This window comes from Cheilinus undulatus, linkage group 11 (genome assembly GCF_018320785.1).
Source record: "Cheilinus undulatus linkage group 11, ASM1832078v1, whole genome shotgun sequence".
In the NCBI taxonomy this organism is placed as follows: domain Eukaryota; kingdom Metazoa; phylum Chordata; class Actinopteri; order Labriformes; family Labridae; genus Cheilinus; species Cheilinus undulatus.
The window spans coordinates 38,534,644-38,552,473 of NC_054875.1; the positions used below are offsets into that span (position 1 = coordinate 38,534,644).

Sequence of the window (17,830 nt, forward strand, 5' to 3'; positions counted from 1 at the left end):
CTGGGTGGTTGTTCAGTCCACAGCTCCTGCAGTACACAAGTCAGCAGTGGTGGTCTAAGGGATTTTGGGGCACGAGGCGAACGCAGGCATGGGGCCCCACACATCCATCGTTCTCCCTCCTTTAAATTTTTATTTATAAGAGAAAGTCCTTCTTAACATCATACAAACAGCCAAAATGACTCTTCTTTTGCATAGAAATGTCCAGGTGGATTTCTAAATGTCCATTTTGGAACTCTAAATGAACATATCAGAGGTTTGCATGTTTATTTACCTTGGCTAAACTACTCTGATATTCTCCTGCAAAGGAAAGCAATTTCAGCTCACCCAAGAAAACTGCTTTTCAGGAGTTTAATACAAGTGTGAATCATGCAAAAGGTATGTGATTGTGCACGTAACGTTTACTGTAAAGGTGCTTCGGGTGATCAGAAGACCAGAAATCCACTAAGTAAATGCAGTCCAACGACAGAGCCTGCTGTCCCTTAACAATTATCCTCAAGCCATTTGATATCTTCATTCTTCTCGCCATTTTTGCCAACTGTGTGGCCATGGGTGTCACCAAGCCATACCCTGATGATGACTCCAATGCAACCAATCACAAACTGGTGAGTTTCCATTAGACGGATATACAGTGACTTTAACTTTCATGTCTTTATATTAAAGGGATAAATGCAAAAAAGATGCATAAAAGCATAAAAGAGAAGTAACAGCCTCAAAATGACAGTAGGGGTCCAGTCATAGCTTTCATGGACCTGCTCAGTGGTGGACAAGAAAAACTTCCTACTGCTTTACACTTCAGAGAAGTTTAATTGTGTCTCTTTTTGCCAGTTTTATTTCAATTATGTAAATGACAGTTGTGGTTTAACTGGATGCATTAACTATTGAGGAGACAAGCCAGGGTTATACTTCTACAGAATCCTATAAGAGAAGGAAAACCCGGAGAGGAGCAAATAAAAGATTAATACTTATAGATTTTTTTCACTGTCTCTGTACATTATTGTAGACAGTAGCACTGAACAAACTTCTCCTAATCCAAAGATCAGACATTGTGTTAACTTGATCAAACTATGCACCAAATGTTTTCTAAAGCTTTCTAAAGGTCTAGACTACAGTCAGGCCAGTTCAACACCCGGACTCTTCTATTGAGAAGCCAGGCTGCTGCGATGGATGCAGTGTGTAGTTTGGCACTGTCTTGCTGAAATAGCCAAGGCCCTCCCTGAAAAAGACATCTGAATGGGAGCATATGTAACACCAATGCCTCTATATACTTTTCAGCATTGATAGAGCCTTTCCAGATGTGTAAGCAGCACACGCCATAGGCACTAATGCAACCCCATACCATCAGGGATGCAGGCTTTTTTAACTGTGCACTGATAACAGTCTGGATGGTCCAAATCCTCTTAAGTTCCCAGGACACTGCATCTGTGGTATCCAAAAAGAATTTCAAATTTTCAACTATCTGACCACAGAACAGTTTTCCATTTTGCCTCAGTCTATTTAGATGGGCTTTGGTCCAGAGAAGACAGCTGGATCGTGTTTGTGTATGGCTTCTTCTTTATGGCACAGTTAATTGTGTTTCTGGAAGTGTTCCTTAGCCGTGCACTGATTTCCAGTGCAGAATCATGCCTGTTTTAAGTACAGTGCTGCCTAAGGGTCCAAAGAGCACAAGCATCAAGTACTGGCCTTGTCCCATGTGCACAGAGATTTCTCCAGATTCTCTGAATCTTTTGATGACACTATGCACTGTTGACGGCGGGATATTCAAAGCCTTTGCAATTTTACAAGGACTATCTTTCTCAAATTGTTTCACAATTTTTAAGATTTAGTTTTTTTGTAGATTGTTAAACCTCTGCCCATCTCTATTTCTGAGAGACTCTGTATCTCTTGAATGCTCCTTTTATACCCATTCATGTTACTTATTTACCAAACTAGTTGCCAAATGCTTCTCAGTCATTTTTTTTATTGGTACCACTTACTTTTCTAGCCTTTTGCACCCTGCCCCTACTTTTTTAAGATGTGTTGCAGCCATCAAATTCAAAAGGAGCTTGTATTTTTCATGAAATGGTTACATGTCTCAAATTCAACATCTGATATGTTGTTTAAGTTCTGTTATGTCTTAAATATGGGTTTATGAGGTTTGCAAAATCATTGCATTCTGTTTGTATTCACATTTTATGCGCCCCAACTTTTTTGGAATTGGGGTTGTAAAACACATTACATTACAGGGCTTTATTTCCTTAGCTTCTAGTTTGCAAGGTGTGCCTCTCTCCCCATGTGTTTCACCTCAGATTACCTCTAATGCCATGAGTCTTTCAAGGACACTCAGAGAAGAGTGCAGCTCTATCGGCACATAAAAGACTCAATGTTTCATGTAATGGACACAAAGTCTGTGGGTGCTTTACGGGGGGTTGCAGCATTTATGTGAAGCTTACAGCGTTGTGTTGGAGGGTAATGGAATTAGAGGAGGGAAAAGTTGTGTTATGACCTCTCTTAGGTGACCCTGTCAGGGATCATGGCTGAGTTAAACACTAACCATCTGCCTTGTCCTTCTCCATCTCTTCGAGTTTCTTGTCCTCTATATCAGTTTTATCACTTTTATTCTGTAAATTACAAATTTTGCAGATGTCTAATTTTAAAGAGAGCTTGTTTTCCCCAAAAAATTGGCAGAAAAAAGCCAACAAAAGCTTTTCATGTTTACTAAACTGTCATTCTTGCTCACTTCTATGGTTTAAATCCTTAACAAGTTTTCAAAGAGTAAAAGTGGTCAAATATTTAAATAGATTTAAGTAATTCAAGCCGAAAATGTAGCAAGTAGAGACACACATAGAGTTGCAGCAGGATGTTAGTAGATCCCTTTATTGGATTGCACAGAGGAGGTAATCTGACAGTTTAACAAACACCTCCCTGCAGTGACTTTGAGTTTTTAGTTAATATTCTGAGTTTTGGGGGGATTTTTTTGGGTGACTGTAACAGAATTTTGTGAGTCCCTTAAAGTCCTCGTACATTCAACCACATTATGACTGGATTATGGTGTCAGCCTGAGGTAAAAGCCCAGTGACAGTGGTGCCAGTGATTAGAAGCATTAAGCTGAAGGGCATGGAGAAGGGATTCGGCGACAGGCTTAAGCATGTGTTAGGCAGTGGGTTAAGAGGTTAGAAAGCCAATGCAATCAGCCTTTAATGACAGCTCACGTGATTTAAAGTGAGAAGCACTACACATCACAAAAACACACTTTATGCTGTGTACTGTGAGGAAAAATTAACTTTTCTGCATCTTTTTTATTCCTCCCAGATGCACTCACTGACGTTAAAAAAAGGTCAGTCCAATTTTACCAAACATCCACACGTTGTCTTTTTCTTTTGTTCTCAGGAACAAGTCGAGTACGTCTTCCTTGTCATCTTCACCATCGAGACCTTCACTAAAATCCTCGCCTACGGCTTAGTCATGCATCCCAGCGCCTACATACGCAGCGGATGGAACTTGCTTGATTTCATTATCGTCATCGTCGGGTATTTTTGAGCTTCACACGGTCACCATTTGCATCTGAAACTATTTAAAGAGCATTTACAGATGTTTTTGTCTCTGTGCAGGTTGTTCAGTGTGATAGCAGAGGCCATGACAGATCATAAACCAGGAGAGGCCCATCATGCTGCAGGAAAACCTGGAGGCCTGGATGTCAAAGCCCTCAGAGCCTTCAGGGTGTTACGACCACTTCGACTCGTATCTGGAGTACCGAGTGCGTCTATTATTTCATCTTTTTTTATATGGTTCAATTTAGTTGGTAGGCTGCACCCAGCAGTTCTAATATGGTGCTATGTGTCAGCATTTCTACTGTGAGCAACTGAATAAGGACACTTGCAGTGTGTGCAAAAAGAAGCCTAATCATTACCTGGAACTTTCGAAAGGATATAAATCTCCTTGTGCTTTTCAGAAAACACTGACTTCCTTTTCACCTTGACAGATAGTTTTCCTGATGTTACGTTGGAGGTCCTGTCAGAGTGATAAGATAGGCTAGCCAAGCAACAGGAGCAAGATGGGATTGAGTGACACTTGTACAGACTAATCACTACACTAAACTAACATGTTCTATTGGTCAAAACAGCCCTGGCAGCAACTTGCATGGTGGAGTTTTAAATTGCCTGAAATCGGAACAGGGGTTGTTCAGAACCAAGTCAGAACAATGCTATACCCTAAGTGAATCATGGTGGTGGTAGCGTCATGCTCTAGGGGTCGTTTTCTTCAGCTGGAGCTGAAGCCGAAGTTAAAGTGGAGGGAATAATGGACAGTTTTTGCATGAAACGTTCACGTATCTGCTGGAAGACTGACAATAAGCCAAACATCCAAATCTACAAAAGAATGGCTTCACCAAAAGAAAATTAAAGTTTGAGGTTTGCCCAGCCAGACATGAGTCCTGCTGAAAATATGTGGTGACCCAAAGAAGGTTGACCACAGGAAGTCCCCCCACAATCTGACAGCTTGAGCAAGGAAAAGGGGAGGGGTCTGGCTGCAGACCACAGCTCTCTTGTAAACCACTACTTAAAGATGCAGCCTCCATCAGAATAGAAGGAACGTTATACGCCCATGCAATGTTTAAGAAGTTTTTTATTTTCAATTACATTTTTTTCATAAACCATAACTCCCATTTACACTCATGAAATAACCACAAAGCAGATATTACAGAGTAAGCGACATTTCATAAATGTAACAAAAAAGGTCAGAGGTCTAATCTGGGATTAGATTATATTTAGAACCATTTAGGAAATAGAAGCTAACAACTACTACTAAGACATAGGATGTAAGTCAATGTAGTTATGATAGCTTAGCAAAAGCTAACAAAGCTAAAGCGAGTCACTGCTCTGGTCACTACTTCCAAATTGGGTCTAAGCTTTAACAAGCATAGCTACATTACCTACATAGTTTATATAGATAACATAGCTTTGTTAGCAACATTACCTATGTAGTTTATGTAGCTAACATAGCTTTGTTAGCTTTAGATTTGGCTAAGTACTATAGCTATGTTACCTATTTAGCTTACATAACTTTATTAGCTTTAATAGCCTTAGATTTAGCTGCGATAGCTACATTAGCTACATTAGTATATTATCTATGTAGCTAATGTAGCTACATAAGCTTTAGCTATGCCAGCTGCATAAGAGTGTTTTTATGGAGAACAAGCTTTTTTCCTGTGAGCAGACGGTTTACCCAGCTTTATTAAATGTTTAGTAGTCAGTTTTTCCAGGTCAGGTTTTTTTTTTACCTTTTTGCTTTTGGTGTCCTAACCCTTACCTTAACCACTACCATAACCCTAACCGGAAGTTTGATCTGATTAAAAAAAGACGTTTAATCCAGTTTTATTTTGAATGATTTATTTTCATTCAAACAGATGTGGTGTCTCACTGTAGAGTTCTGCAAAGGTCTGTCTGACCTACCAAAAAGGACTGAATGCTGTAGTAAAATCAAAAGGGGTTTTGACAAAGTGTTACAAGGGGTGTGATTTTTATTGTTGTTTACTTTACATATTAATGGTTGCACTGAAAGAGGACAAAGTTCTGTAAAGATATATCTTAGCCCAAATTTTATGTCACAAAAAATGACATTTTAATGATAAGTTTTATAAGTTTTATTTATATAGTAGAGATAAATCAGGGGTGTATAGACTTTTTATATCCACTGTATAAAGGCTATAGCTCCTTAAACAGGGGGCCCAAGTCTAAGTCTGACCCCTGGCTTCTTTTCCATATGCAATTCCCCCTCTTTATGCTTGATTTTCTAGTCTTGCCTCTGCCCTGTCCAAATAAAAAGGCAAAAAGATGACCCTAAAATCTAAAAAAAGAAAAAACAGCAACAGAAATAACCATTTGCCAACTGATTGCCTCCTGAATTAACTATCAAAATGATTACTCATTTTATTGAATTATGTGTTTCAGGTTTACAAATTGTGTTGAACTCCATCATGAAAGCCATGGTCCCCTTGCTACACATCGGTATGTTGGTCATGTTTGTCATCATCATCTATGCCATCATCGGCTTGGAGCTTTTTATTGGCAGGATGCACAAGACATGCTACTCAATGAGCACAGGTATCCACGCTTTGATTCTTGTTTTATTGTTTCATGATGTGTCTATTGTTTTCTGTGCTTTGATAATCTGGAAATAATCTCTGCTTCAGGGTTGATGGTGGAAGATGATCCATCACCGTGTGCCTTCGCCGGGAACGGGCGCTTTTGTGTCTGGAATGGGACAGAGTGCAGGGGCAAGTGGGAGGGGCCTAACGGCGGCATCACAAACTTTGACAACATCTTCTTTGCCATGCTGACGGTCTTCCAGTGCATCACGATGGAGGGCTGGACAGATGTTCTCTACTGGGTATAAAGACATGCTCCTGGATCCCTGACAGTCTTCCCACACTTAGATTTGTTTTAACTCACCTGTTTCTGTCTCTCTGTGCAGATGAATGACGCCATTGGTTTTGAGATTCCCTGGGTTTACTTTGTTTCTCTGGTCATCTTTGGATCCTTCTTCATCATCAACCTCGTTTTGGGAGTGTTGAGCGGGTGAGTCACTGCTACACACCACTGCATTCTTCTTCTTCTGCATAACTTTGATTTCTTTTTAATGTCTGTTCTTTGTTTTGTGAACAGAGAGTTTTCCAAAGAAAGAGAAAAAGCTGTTGCTCGTGGTGAGCTGCAGAAAGCACAGGAGAGCAAGCAGATGGAGGAGGACATGATAGGCTACATGGACTGGCTCATAGAGGCTGAGGATGTTGATGAAGAAGGAAACAAACGTCAGTTTAATACAAATCTAAATACACCTGCACAAACTTAAGCTAAAGAATCATGTTTATGTTAACATGAATCTGCCTGTGTTTGGCTTCAAAGGTGCTGCTATTGCAAAGAAAAAGATGATGAAGAAATTTGGATGGTACAAACACAGCGAGGATGGAGGAGGTCAGTCAGATCTCACTGTCTGCTCATATCTTATTTTATAAGATTCACCCTGACAGCAGGTACTTTTCTGTGTGTTAAACAGAGTCTGACTCAGATGATGACATAGCGTACCTGGATGATGACAACGGCTGCTGTGCCTCTCTCATGTAAGGAAATAGAAAAATAACTTTTCTTTTGAAATTTGTCACTGGCAGGCATGTATACATTAGAGAAATGTATCTCTCATTCTGATGTGTCCTTGTTGTTTCAGGGCAAAGATGATGGCCAACAGCTTCTGGTAAGCTTATGAGTATTAATTGTATCCATATATGGTAAAAAATTATATGATACGATACAAGATGATATGAGACAATGGAAACAAGACAGGACAATGTGTTACACTGAGAGTGGATACAAGATGAGCTGATACGATAGACAACACAATAAGATATGATTTGATGTAAAATGATACGATACTAGTCAAGATGAGACAAGATGATGTGTTAATATAACAGATGATACAAGAAGAGTTGTGACGATATGAGATAATACGATATGATAGGAGACAAAATGATACAATACGACATGATACAAGATAAGCTGATAGGATATACAATAGAATATATGTCCTGGGGGGTGCAGCTCTTCTTAGATATGTGATGGGGGGGCTCAATGGAAAAAAGGCTGGGATATGATATGAGACGATGCAATACTAGACTGTATGATACTAGACCATCAAATACTATATGAAGTAATGCAGTACAACTTACACAGACAAACCAGAGAAACACAGGAGACAATATTGCACATTACCCATAAGACACATAAGCATAAATAAGCACTATTTAGACAACCAAAGATGCAAATGAATGTAAATGTAAGTGGCAAGTGATGGCATGTTGAATTGTTAGCAGTGCGCTGTAGGCATGTCTTTGTTATAATAATTTTAAAAGTCATGGCATCCAATCAAAATTAGGCATGCCCTAACCTATTACTTCCAGTCATTGATACAAATATTCTGACTCGTGGTATTAGCTGAAACATACAGGTGTTAAACTGATGAGGTGTAGTCCTCATACGGTGGAAGAAACTAAAATCAATTCATGTTCATCTAATCACTTTCAAACCAACAGCATCTTACATTATTCTGACTGAATGGCTTCCTGTTTCTCCCTCCAGTTTTCAGCTTAAGCATGACAGTTAGGTATAGCTACTGTGTAAGTGTCGACGTAAAGTCTAATAGATCAGTTGTTGCAACCTTTATCACTATTCAGAGCTAATTTGACCTCTTAATCTATTCAGTGACCAGCTGTGTCAGCTGAATCACACATTCAGGAAGAACTGCCGTGTTGCCGTCAAGACCACAAACTTCTACTGGCTAGTTCTTCTGCTGGTGTTCCTCAACACAGTGGCCAGTGCCTCGGAGCATTATGGACAGCCAAAGTGGCTCACAGAAATGCAAGGTAAAAACCCATTCCTCCATTTATTCTAATACTGATCAAGTTTTGTAAGCCCTGATGCTAGATCCTGGAATCAGAGAAAGCAGCAGGAGTTAAAGGAAATTCCACATCTTCTCTTCTATCAGAGCGAGCCAATAAAATCCTGCTGCTGCTCTTCACCCTGGAGATGTTGATGAAGATGTACGCCTTCGGCCTGCAGATCTATTTTATGGCTCTGTTCAACCGTTTCGATTGCTTCGTTGTGTGTGGAGGCATCCTGGAGACGCTGCTGGTAGAGCTGGATGTCATCCCACCTATCGGCATCTCTGTGCTGCGCTGTATCCGACTGCTTAGGATCTTTAAGATGACTCGGTAACTCATAATTGAATCCAGTGGTTGAAATCCACTCTAGCTGTCTTTTTTATCCTTATTCCCCGACATGTTATCTGCTTGATGTTTAATCTCCAGGCACTGGGCTGCTTTATCAGACCTGGTCAACTCACTGCTTAACTCCATGAAAGCTATCTGCTCCCTTCTGCTGCTGCTCTTCCTCTTCCTCATCATCTTCGCCCTGCTTGGCATGCAGCTGTTTGGAGGCAAATTTAACTTTGATGAGACTCAGATGAAGAGAAGCACTTTTGACTCGTTCCCTCAGGCTCTGCTTACTTGTTTCCAGGTGATTTACGTCTCCTAAATGCCTCATAATGTTCCTACCTCTCTACTCCTCTATGTGCTGTGAATCATCAATCTCTCTGTCTCATTGTCCCTCTTTTTCTGGTGTCTGTCTCTGCAGATCCTCACTGGAGAGGACTGGAACGCTGTGATGTATGATGGTATTATGGCATATGGAGGGCCAGTCTTCCCCAACATGGTGGTCTGCATTTACTTTGTCATCCTCTTCGTCTGTGGTAACTGTATCCTTTTCAGTGTTCATGCATCTACTCTCTGATATCTATCAAAGTCTGCGTTTTCATATCTAGTGTGTCAGATAAGGAATCTGTAGGCAGAGTTAAGTTGTTGTCGCTACCAATGGATGAACCTGTATGCATAGGGAGTCAGTTTCATCCATGGAGTCAGCTTTTCACAGTAGCTCTGAGCAAACAAACCAAACGCTCTTGTCGATAATGGCTTTCCTGCATTTCAGCGGCTTTTAAAGCCATTCCTGCATATTTGTAAGGAATGGCCACGGAGTCAAGCAACCATAATTAAGATCATCATTTGACGGCCAGCCGATTTGCTCTAAACACACTATTGGCTAATCTCTCATGCTGCCTTATTTAAACTGCTCTGTGCTCTTCTGCTCTTTCTGCAAGCTGCTCTTGCAACACCCCCCCCCCAGCTCCTCCTTTATTCTTCTTCTGATTTAATCAGTGTCGTGCTGTTTCTACTTAATGCTGTCCACGTAGGCTTGTGGAAGGGCAAGGAGACCCCTGAACAGCCACACCACCAAACATAAATAACAGCTAATTAATAGCTGCTAATTAAGACACATTGAACGTGTTTCTTAATAAAGTGGTCCTGACTGAACAGCATAAATGCTCACTCAGACTCAAGCATGAACTAATTAGATTATGGCAGTCATAGGTTAATGATGAAGATCATTAGACCTCATGTCATCCCTTGCTTTTGAACACAACATATCATTATTCCTTTAAAGGATGTTTTAAACTTTGCACAAATGTCCGCTATAGTTGAAGACTGGAACAGTTAGATCTTGGAAGTCAGGATCAGAGGGCTCATGTCCATCCCTTTCTTTTAAAGTTAGTATCTCAAGAGCACTTAAAGGGTTTTACATCAAACTTTGAACGAAAGTTAATCCCGAATCAAGGACAAACTTGAAGAGTGTAGATTATAGGTCAAAGAACAAGGCCATTGAGCCTCATGTTCATCCCTTGCTTTCCAAGTTATTATCATGAATACAATATCTCAGTGATCCACAATGACTCATGGGTGAATGGATGACATTAGGAAGTCAAAGGTTAAGGTCACTGGGCCTCATGTTCATCCCTAACTTGTCAATGGGATGTCTCAAGTATGCTTTGAGGAATTTCCTTCAAACTGCATTAATGTCCACTCTGACTTAGATTTTGAAGGTCATTATTTAAAGATCTAGGACATTGGGCCTCATGTTCTTCCCCTTCTTTCAAGATTGTTTCTATGAACACAATAAATTAAGAATTTTTTAAGGGATTTCCTTTAAATCTTGATAAAATCTGACTATAAATCTTTCATATATCAAGATAAAAGGGCCTCATGTATATCCCTTGCTTGTAAATTGGATTTCTCTTGAATGCCTGAAGGGATTACCCTCAAACTTTTCACAAATGTCCACTTGGACTCAGAGATGAGTTAATTAAGTTTTGGAGGTCACAGGTTAATGACAAAGATCATTAGGCCTTATGTTCATCGCTTGTATGTGAATGTGGTACCAGCAATGCGTTGTGGGATTTCCTTCAAACTTGGCACAAATCGAAACCAAGATACAAGGATGAACTCAATGGATTTTGGAGGTACAGGGTCAAAGTCTCAGCGGCCTCATGGTCAAACCTTGTCTATAACATTTTTGCAAATTACACAACTACAGAGAACATCACAGCTCTTTTTCTTAACCACCCACGACTGTACTTTCACCGTCTGGCAATGGGATACCTCATGGAGGAATATAAGCGCCAGGCGGTAGTTCTAATTATGAATTATTTTTAACATCTAACTGAACATGAATCCTTAATTCTGCAATCAGACATTCTGCTGAATGTCTTCTTGGCTATCGCTGTCGACAACTTGGCAGGAGGTGGTGGAAAGAAGAAAGTGGAGTAAGTTTAAACTTTTGTTCTTGATTCTTGTAGAAAACTGAGGACATATTTAAGATATACTATTGCTTAATTCTAGAAAACATCACCTTAGCTTCAACACAGTTTCCTGTTTTTTATTTATTTAGGGAGAAAAAAGAAGAAGAGGAAGAGTGGGACGAGGATGAGGAAAAGGAAGATGAAGATGGAGGGGTAGAGAATTTATTTTTTTTTTTAATTAAATGTATCACACGTTTCCAAAATGAAAAAGCCAAATGACAGCAGCTCTTTTTTGCAGAATGAAGAGGACGACTGGCAGGAAAACGAGGAGCTGAGGGCCATTGAGGGCCTTGAGGGTACGTATAGTGGGCATAAACCTGGCAAATACAGATTCAGGTCTAACTGTGTCTTAAGTCTCCCTCTTATTCTCTCTTATTTTTATTGTAGGAGTTGCTCCATTAAAGCCTGAGTTCTCAGGACCCAAAGAGAAGATTGTGCCAATCCCAGATGGAAGCTCCTTCTTCATTCTTGGAAAGAAAAACTGGTAAACAGAGATCAATCCTATTGAGTTTTCCCATCCCATTGAGTCATTGCCAAAATAATCCACTTTCCTTGTTATTTCCCTGCTTTTCTCAGTTTGCGAGTGGCCTGCCACAACCTCATCCATCACCCCTACTTCACCAACTTCATCCTCATCTTCATCATCCTCAGTAGTATCTCTCTGGCTGCTGAGGATCCAATCAAATCCCACTCATTCAGGAACATAGTAAGACTGGACCCACCAGACAGACTCCATGCCCATCTGTTCATATTTATCAACCCTGAATACTAAAAAAAGCCTCTCATCCTCAGGTGCTGGGTTATGCAGATTATGTTTTTACCTCAGTTTTCACAGTGGAAATTGTACTCAAGGTAATAACTGCAGAGGACACAATTGACATAATTGTTAACATTCATCTAAAGGGAGATCAACTTGACTTGACCTTGTCTCCCTTCTTTCCTTCAATCTAGATGACAGTCTACGGAGCATTTCTTCACACCGGCTCCTTCTGCAGAAACGCTTTCAACCTTCTTGACCTGCTGGTGGTCAGCGTGTCTCTGACATCCTTCTTCCTACAGTGAGTACAAACCTGTCAGACACAAAGTGAGCACACGGTTGTCTCCTGACAGAAAAATCAGTAGAACTTACTAATGTGTGGCAGTAATGTTTAGATGAAGTGATGTCTTATTAAAGGAGAAGTTCTCAAACTTTTCCTGTCATGCCGTCCTGCTCTAGAAGCCAGGAAATACTGCATAGATATTTTTAATTTGTTTGGCACTATTCAATATCATGTTTGTTGTTGTTTTATCATGGCTTATTTGTAGCTAATGTGGCAAAAATATGAAATATTGAGTCAAATGAAGCTTTATAATTTTCCAAATGTTGCACCCAGTGCCAATTTATACTTAGTCTTTTAGCTCAATCTGTAATTTTTTTAACGAGATGCCATTTTTTTCCATTTGCACTGTTTCCTTGTCTTACGCAATGGCAGTAGAAACTTGACTCTTGATGTTGTGATGAACTTAAAGACCCTGTACAGGGCTAATAGTATGAGTGTTTCCCTCCATCCAGATTGTAGCATTTTTCATTTAATGAGTGGGCGTGGCTTCAGCTCATTCAACTGACACGCACACACCATCCAGTAGCAGATTTTACTGCCTCATTTTTCATGATTGTGAAGCTTAATTTTATAAACTTAGAGATTTGACTGAAATTTAACTTGGGGGTTCATAACACAGTGACCTGTCATATAACAAACCAATTTATTTTCATTTTACAGGGTCTTTAAGCAGTCACAGTTATCTCAGCTCAATGGGCACACATTTAATCGAGAAAATACCAACTATTATTATTTATTTAGCTTCGTTCTATGCATACCATCTTGAATGCATGTGATTTGATGTGAGCTTTATTCAGGGTTCTTGCAAATTGTTCTATAGTCTTAAAAGGTCTTTAATTTGACTTTAAATTGAAGGCAATAAAAGTCTTGAAAAGTCATATTTTTAATAGTGAAAGGTCTGATATTTTAGCAGGTACTCTGACTTAGATGTGTCCTTAGTCAATCTGTTTTTGTTGAGGCGTAGAACTCTATAACGCGTCCAACATATCACGAAAACAAGAGTCTAGAGACGGTGAGATAAGTTTAGACCTAGCTGATATTTATTACACGGTACAAGATACAGAGTTACAGAGCAGTTGATCGAGAGAGCCCCGAAAGCCAGTGGCAGACCCTTTTATAGCATCTAATCTAGACGTGCACCTAGACATGAATCAAGCACACACATACACACACTTCTAGGACCACCAAAACATGTTTTTGTTCTCTTGACGTTGCTTCTCGCACATACCCTTAATCCCAGCCAACTCTTACCTAACCTCGTGATATCAGATCTTTCCAAATCATCCTTTTTGGTCATGAGAATCAGCTCCTCACTAGTATCTCAACCTTCTTACCAGACTGAAACATCTGTAGACCCTTCTCAATTGTTTGCTTGACCTGAGAGCCAATTCATCATGTAAAGGATGCGTTCAGCCTCTTCTGAGAACAGCCTCTTCTGAGAACAGGCCACAAAGCAGCAGAAGCAGAGTTGAATAGTTGAGTAGTTATATGCAGTAAATTAATATGTGAGTACATATATGAGATATATGAAATATGCCTACATTTTCTACCTACATTTATTTGATTTTAATCATTCTACACACTTTAGTTATTCATTATCTTGATTCCACCATCTTTTGCATTCCTTGTTTCTGCACTGTTGCATGATTTAGGCTTGTATGTATAAGTTTAATAAATAACAGTTTAATAAATAACAATTTAATTCTTTTAACTCTTGCAGATAAGGAGACCAAGCTAACCAGAGTCAAAATCCTTGTAGCACCTGTACAGTAAAGCGTACCTTACTTTGGTTTGTCTTTATTTTCTAAACTGTATCTTTGTGTTTCTTGCAGTTCGAGTGCGATCTCTGTGGTAAAGATTCTCCGAGTGCTGCGAGTGCTCAGGCCTCTCCGAGCCATCAACAGAGCAAAGGGACTAAAGGTAAATGGTTAAGATTGTGCTGTATCCCACAAGAGGGAGTGATGACGTACTGAATATCAGCATTGCTGTAATTGGAAGGTAATTGGTTTTTAACTCCACCGGCTCAACGAAGTCTGACTCTGTCTTCTCTGCTTGGATAAATGTCTTTTGCTAAGAGCAAGGAAATATGTTGGCCTACTCCTGTTGGGATATTATCAGTAACATTTAAAATTTATATCACCTTTTAAAAGAAATGTATGGGTTATTTTTTGTGTAGGTAAGGTGGGGCTCTAAGGGCAATAAGTCAGGAACCATTGTCCTATGTAAGATAGGATCAGTTAAGATAAGCTAACGTACGTCTTTTGTTTGTTTGTTCACAGAACGTTGTGCAGTGTGTGTTTGTGGCAATCCGCACCATCGGTAACATCCTGATTGTCACAACGCTGCTTCAGTTCATGTTTGCCTGTATCGGAGTGCAGCTCTTTAAGGTACATATTCATACTTTCAGCCTTCAAATTCTTCAGCTGATGTCCACTTTATTAGGCACACATGTACTATAAAGCAATTCAATACAAAAGATCAGCTATACTACTTAAATGCAGCTTTTACTGCTCATTTTCTACTGTTATGGCTTGAAATTCATAGTTTAAATTGTGTTTATAAATTGAGAGGTTTTATTCTTATTGTTTTGGTAAATGGTGTCAGTATCTTTTAAACAGTTTAAGTATCAGAACAGGCATGCCCCTAAGGGCTACGGAGCTTAAATGGAGGAAAAAAAACCCTCCTTTAACTAGTATCTTATTAATATATATCATATAATTCACACTTTTCCATCAATTTCACCAAAAACTGAACATTGAAAGCTTTCAGAGATTGGTGATAAGACAGAGCTGTTGTATTGGAAGGCATTACATATTACATTGAGACCATTGAGTGCATTTCTCTCTTACCTGCGGTGTTTAAAGGTAAAGTGATTTGTGATTGTGTGGTCTTCCTGTGCTTTAACAACAGGGCAGATTCTACAGCTGCACAGATGAAGCCAAACACACTCCTGAAGAGTGCAAGTGAGCGTCATTTATTTCTCTATACCATGTAATAACACATGGCAGTCTTTTGAAAAACAGTTATTGTGATCAAATGTCTACTTGTGTGTTTTTTTTTTATTCCAGAGGCACATTTGTGGTCTATAAAGATGGAGATATGAACCATCCCATGGTGAAGGAGAGGATTTGGGAAAACAGTGATTTCAACTTTGACAACGTATTAATGGGAATGCTGGCTTTGTTCACCGTGTCCACATTTGAAGGCTGGCCACAGTGAGTAGGAACTTAACTTCACTGTGTTTGTATTGCTGTAGATGAGGCTGGTGGAATTCCATATTTTTGTCATGAAGCCCTAAAAGAAAACATAGCAAGAAAGTGTGAGCGTATCTCTCAGATTTCTCAAACTTCTTATCAGCTTAACTCACCAAAGATTTAAATTTGGGAAAAAAAATCATACTATTTATTCTTTGCAGTAGTTGACTTTCCTCAGACAAGTCATGTGATGTTGCTGAGATGAGTCCTATTAGCTGATCTTATGCAGGTTTGCCTGCCCTGTCAGAAAATCAGACCACTGCAATAGGGAAAACCACATCTTCGACTGGGAAAAGACGTGTAATTTGTTTATAGAGCAGCAAGTACCACCAATGGATCAGGGAAGCCTTCAATATTTGGAAATGGGCCCATAGTTCTATGAACCAGGATGAGGGAGCATACATGTTGCCCCACACCTGCGATGCTGTGCCCAAGAAACTGCCAGATGGCAGGGGGTGTGGTGGAATTAACACAGCATGGCCAAACCTGCATAAGAACAGTGAATAGGACTCATCCCAGCAACATCACATGACTCTTCTGAGGAAGACTGCAGAAAGTCAGCAGTTGAAACATGTCAAGGTTAAAAAAGAACTCAATAAGAAGACACAGAAAAACCGCACTGACTGTGACTGGCCAGGACCAAATCAGTGTCCCATGCCTGAACAGAATATAGAGCACTCACATTACTTAAACTAACTCAACTTTGGGGGTCAAATGAGCTGGTGCATGACTTGTATTGCCTGGTGTGAGTGATCCACTGAGAATATAGTATCTTATAAAGGGTGGGTATTGGATGTTTGGAACTGTTTTTCAGAAGCAACTGTTAAAATTGTGGTGACTTTGATATGTTAAAATGCTTTAAGAACAAGCTCTGTAAGACCTTTTCTACATTAATGATGATACCTCTTTAATAATGTCTTTACTGGCTTTTAGGGTCTCTTTGTCACATGTCTTGGCATTTATTTAAAAAAGGAATATCACAATCATATATTTACTTTTATATACATTTTATACATTTTGAATTGACATTTTACAAGCACCTTTTTCTCTCTTAAGGCTGCTTTACCGTGCTGTGGATGCCAACGCCATAAACCGAGGACCCATCTACAACTACCGAGTGGAAATCTCCATCTTCTTCATCATCTATATCATCATCATCGCCTTCTTCATGATGAACATCTTCGTGGGTTTTGTCATCATCACATTTCGTGAGCAAGGAGAGGCAGAATTCAAAAACTGTGAACTCAACAAAAACCAAGTCAGTTATTTTACAAAGCTGTAAAATTATTTTAGTGTAACTGTGTCATACCGTTGTTTAATTTCCTCGTTTTCTCCTTTCTCCAGCGTCAGTGTGTTTACTATGCTCTGAAAGCTCAGCCCATAAAGATCTACATCCCTAAAAACCCGTCTCAGCTCAAATTCTGGAAAATCATCAACTCCAGTCAGTTTGAATACGTCATGTTTGTGCTTATTCTGGGAAACACCCTCACTCTGGCTGTGCAGGTATTATATCACACCTTTTTGATGATAAAATAAAAACATATAAGCCTGTTTGAGTAAAACTCTATGTTTTTACTTCTTTCCAAGCATTATGAGCAGTCCAAACTCTTCACCTCCGTCATGGACATCCTCAACATGATCTTCACCGTGGTTTTCACCATAGAGATGATCATCAAGCTACTGGCTCTGAGGGCTCATGTGAGGTTTTATCTTGTTGTAGTACACTCTCAGTGATGTCAATAATTGTTGTTTTTGACTTTGACTGTGTTTATTCTGTTTTGCAGCACTATTTCATTGATCCGTGGAACTCATTTGATGCTTTGATTGTTGTGGGGAGCGTGCTGGATATTGCCGTCTCTGAGTTTAGTGTAAGTTTTCTCAGACAAATGGTTATAGAGGTGTTCTTTGGTGAGGAACAAAGAAATCAAAAACCACTGGCACTTATGGGAAAAAGAAAGGAACTTTATTCAGCTGGCTTTTTAAAAATGACCCTGAAGATGGCTGTGGTGCCACTTCTCTAGGGTTGTCATCAGGGCCCATTATTTACTTATTTTTATTTCAATTTTCTTCCGACTCTTTGTGGCTTAATTTGACCTACATGCATGAAAATCTGTACACATATGTATCATGTCCAGACAAAAAAGTCTTTGGAGCCATCCTCTAAAATGTACAAGGAGTGAGTTAATAAAGGCTAAATGTGATTTTTTTGGCGTTTTTGGGCCAATTTGCATCTGTTACATCGAAAACATCACCACAGAGTGGTTT

At 39.6% G+C, this 17,830-nt stretch overlaps 1 protein-coding gene across 1 annotated transcript in view; it reads left to right on the top strand.

The window, feature by feature from the left end:
- cacna1fa (calcium channel, voltage-dependent, L type, alpha 1F subunit a) overlaps positions 1-17,830 on the top strand; it is a 34,964-nt gene that overhangs the window by 2,616 nt on the left and 14,518 nt on the right. Inside the window, exons 3-31 of the mRNA XM_041798369.1 lie at positions 498-602; positions 3,367-3,506; positions 3,588-3,733; positions 5,925-6,077; positions 6,167-6,363; positions 6,448-6,551; positions 6,639-6,781; positions 6,876-6,944; positions 7,027-7,090; positions 7,195-7,221; positions 8,226-8,386; positions 8,509-8,734; positions 8,831-9,038; positions 9,156-9,276; positions 11,103-11,175; positions 11,301-11,364; positions 11,450-11,507; positions 11,599-11,695; positions 11,788-11,917; positions 12,004-12,063; positions 12,163-12,269; positions 14,144-14,231; positions 14,591-14,698; positions 15,222-15,274; positions 15,380-15,526; positions 16,622-16,823; positions 16,910-17,068; positions 17,153-17,263; positions 17,350-17,433. Of these exons, the coding sequence (XP_041654303.1) occupies positions 498-602; positions 3,367-3,506; positions 3,588-3,733; positions 5,925-6,077; positions 6,167-6,363; positions 6,448-6,551; positions 6,639-6,781; positions 6,876-6,944; positions 7,027-7,090; positions 7,195-7,221; positions 8,226-8,386; positions 8,509-8,734; positions 8,831-9,038; positions 9,156-9,276; positions 11,103-11,175; positions 11,301-11,364; positions 11,450-11,507; positions 11,599-11,695; positions 11,788-11,917; positions 12,004-12,063; positions 12,163-12,269; positions 14,144-14,231; positions 14,591-14,698; positions 15,222-15,274; positions 15,380-15,526; positions 16,622-16,823; positions 16,910-17,068; positions 17,153-17,263; positions 17,350-17,433 (3,405 nt within the window). The remainder of the gene's footprint in view (positions 1-497; positions 603-3,366; positions 3,507-3,587; positions 3,734-5,924; positions 6,078-6,166; positions 6,364-6,447; positions 6,552-6,638; positions 6,782-6,875; positions 6,945-7,026; positions 7,091-7,194; positions 7,222-8,225; positions 8,387-8,508; positions 8,735-8,830; positions 9,039-9,155; positions 9,277-11,102; positions 11,176-11,300; positions 11,365-11,449; positions 11,508-11,598; positions 11,696-11,787; positions 11,918-12,003; positions 12,064-12,162; positions 12,270-14,143; positions 14,232-14,590; positions 14,699-15,221; positions 15,275-15,379; positions 15,527-16,621; positions 16,824-16,909; positions 17,069-17,152; positions 17,264-17,349; positions 17,434-17,830) is intronic.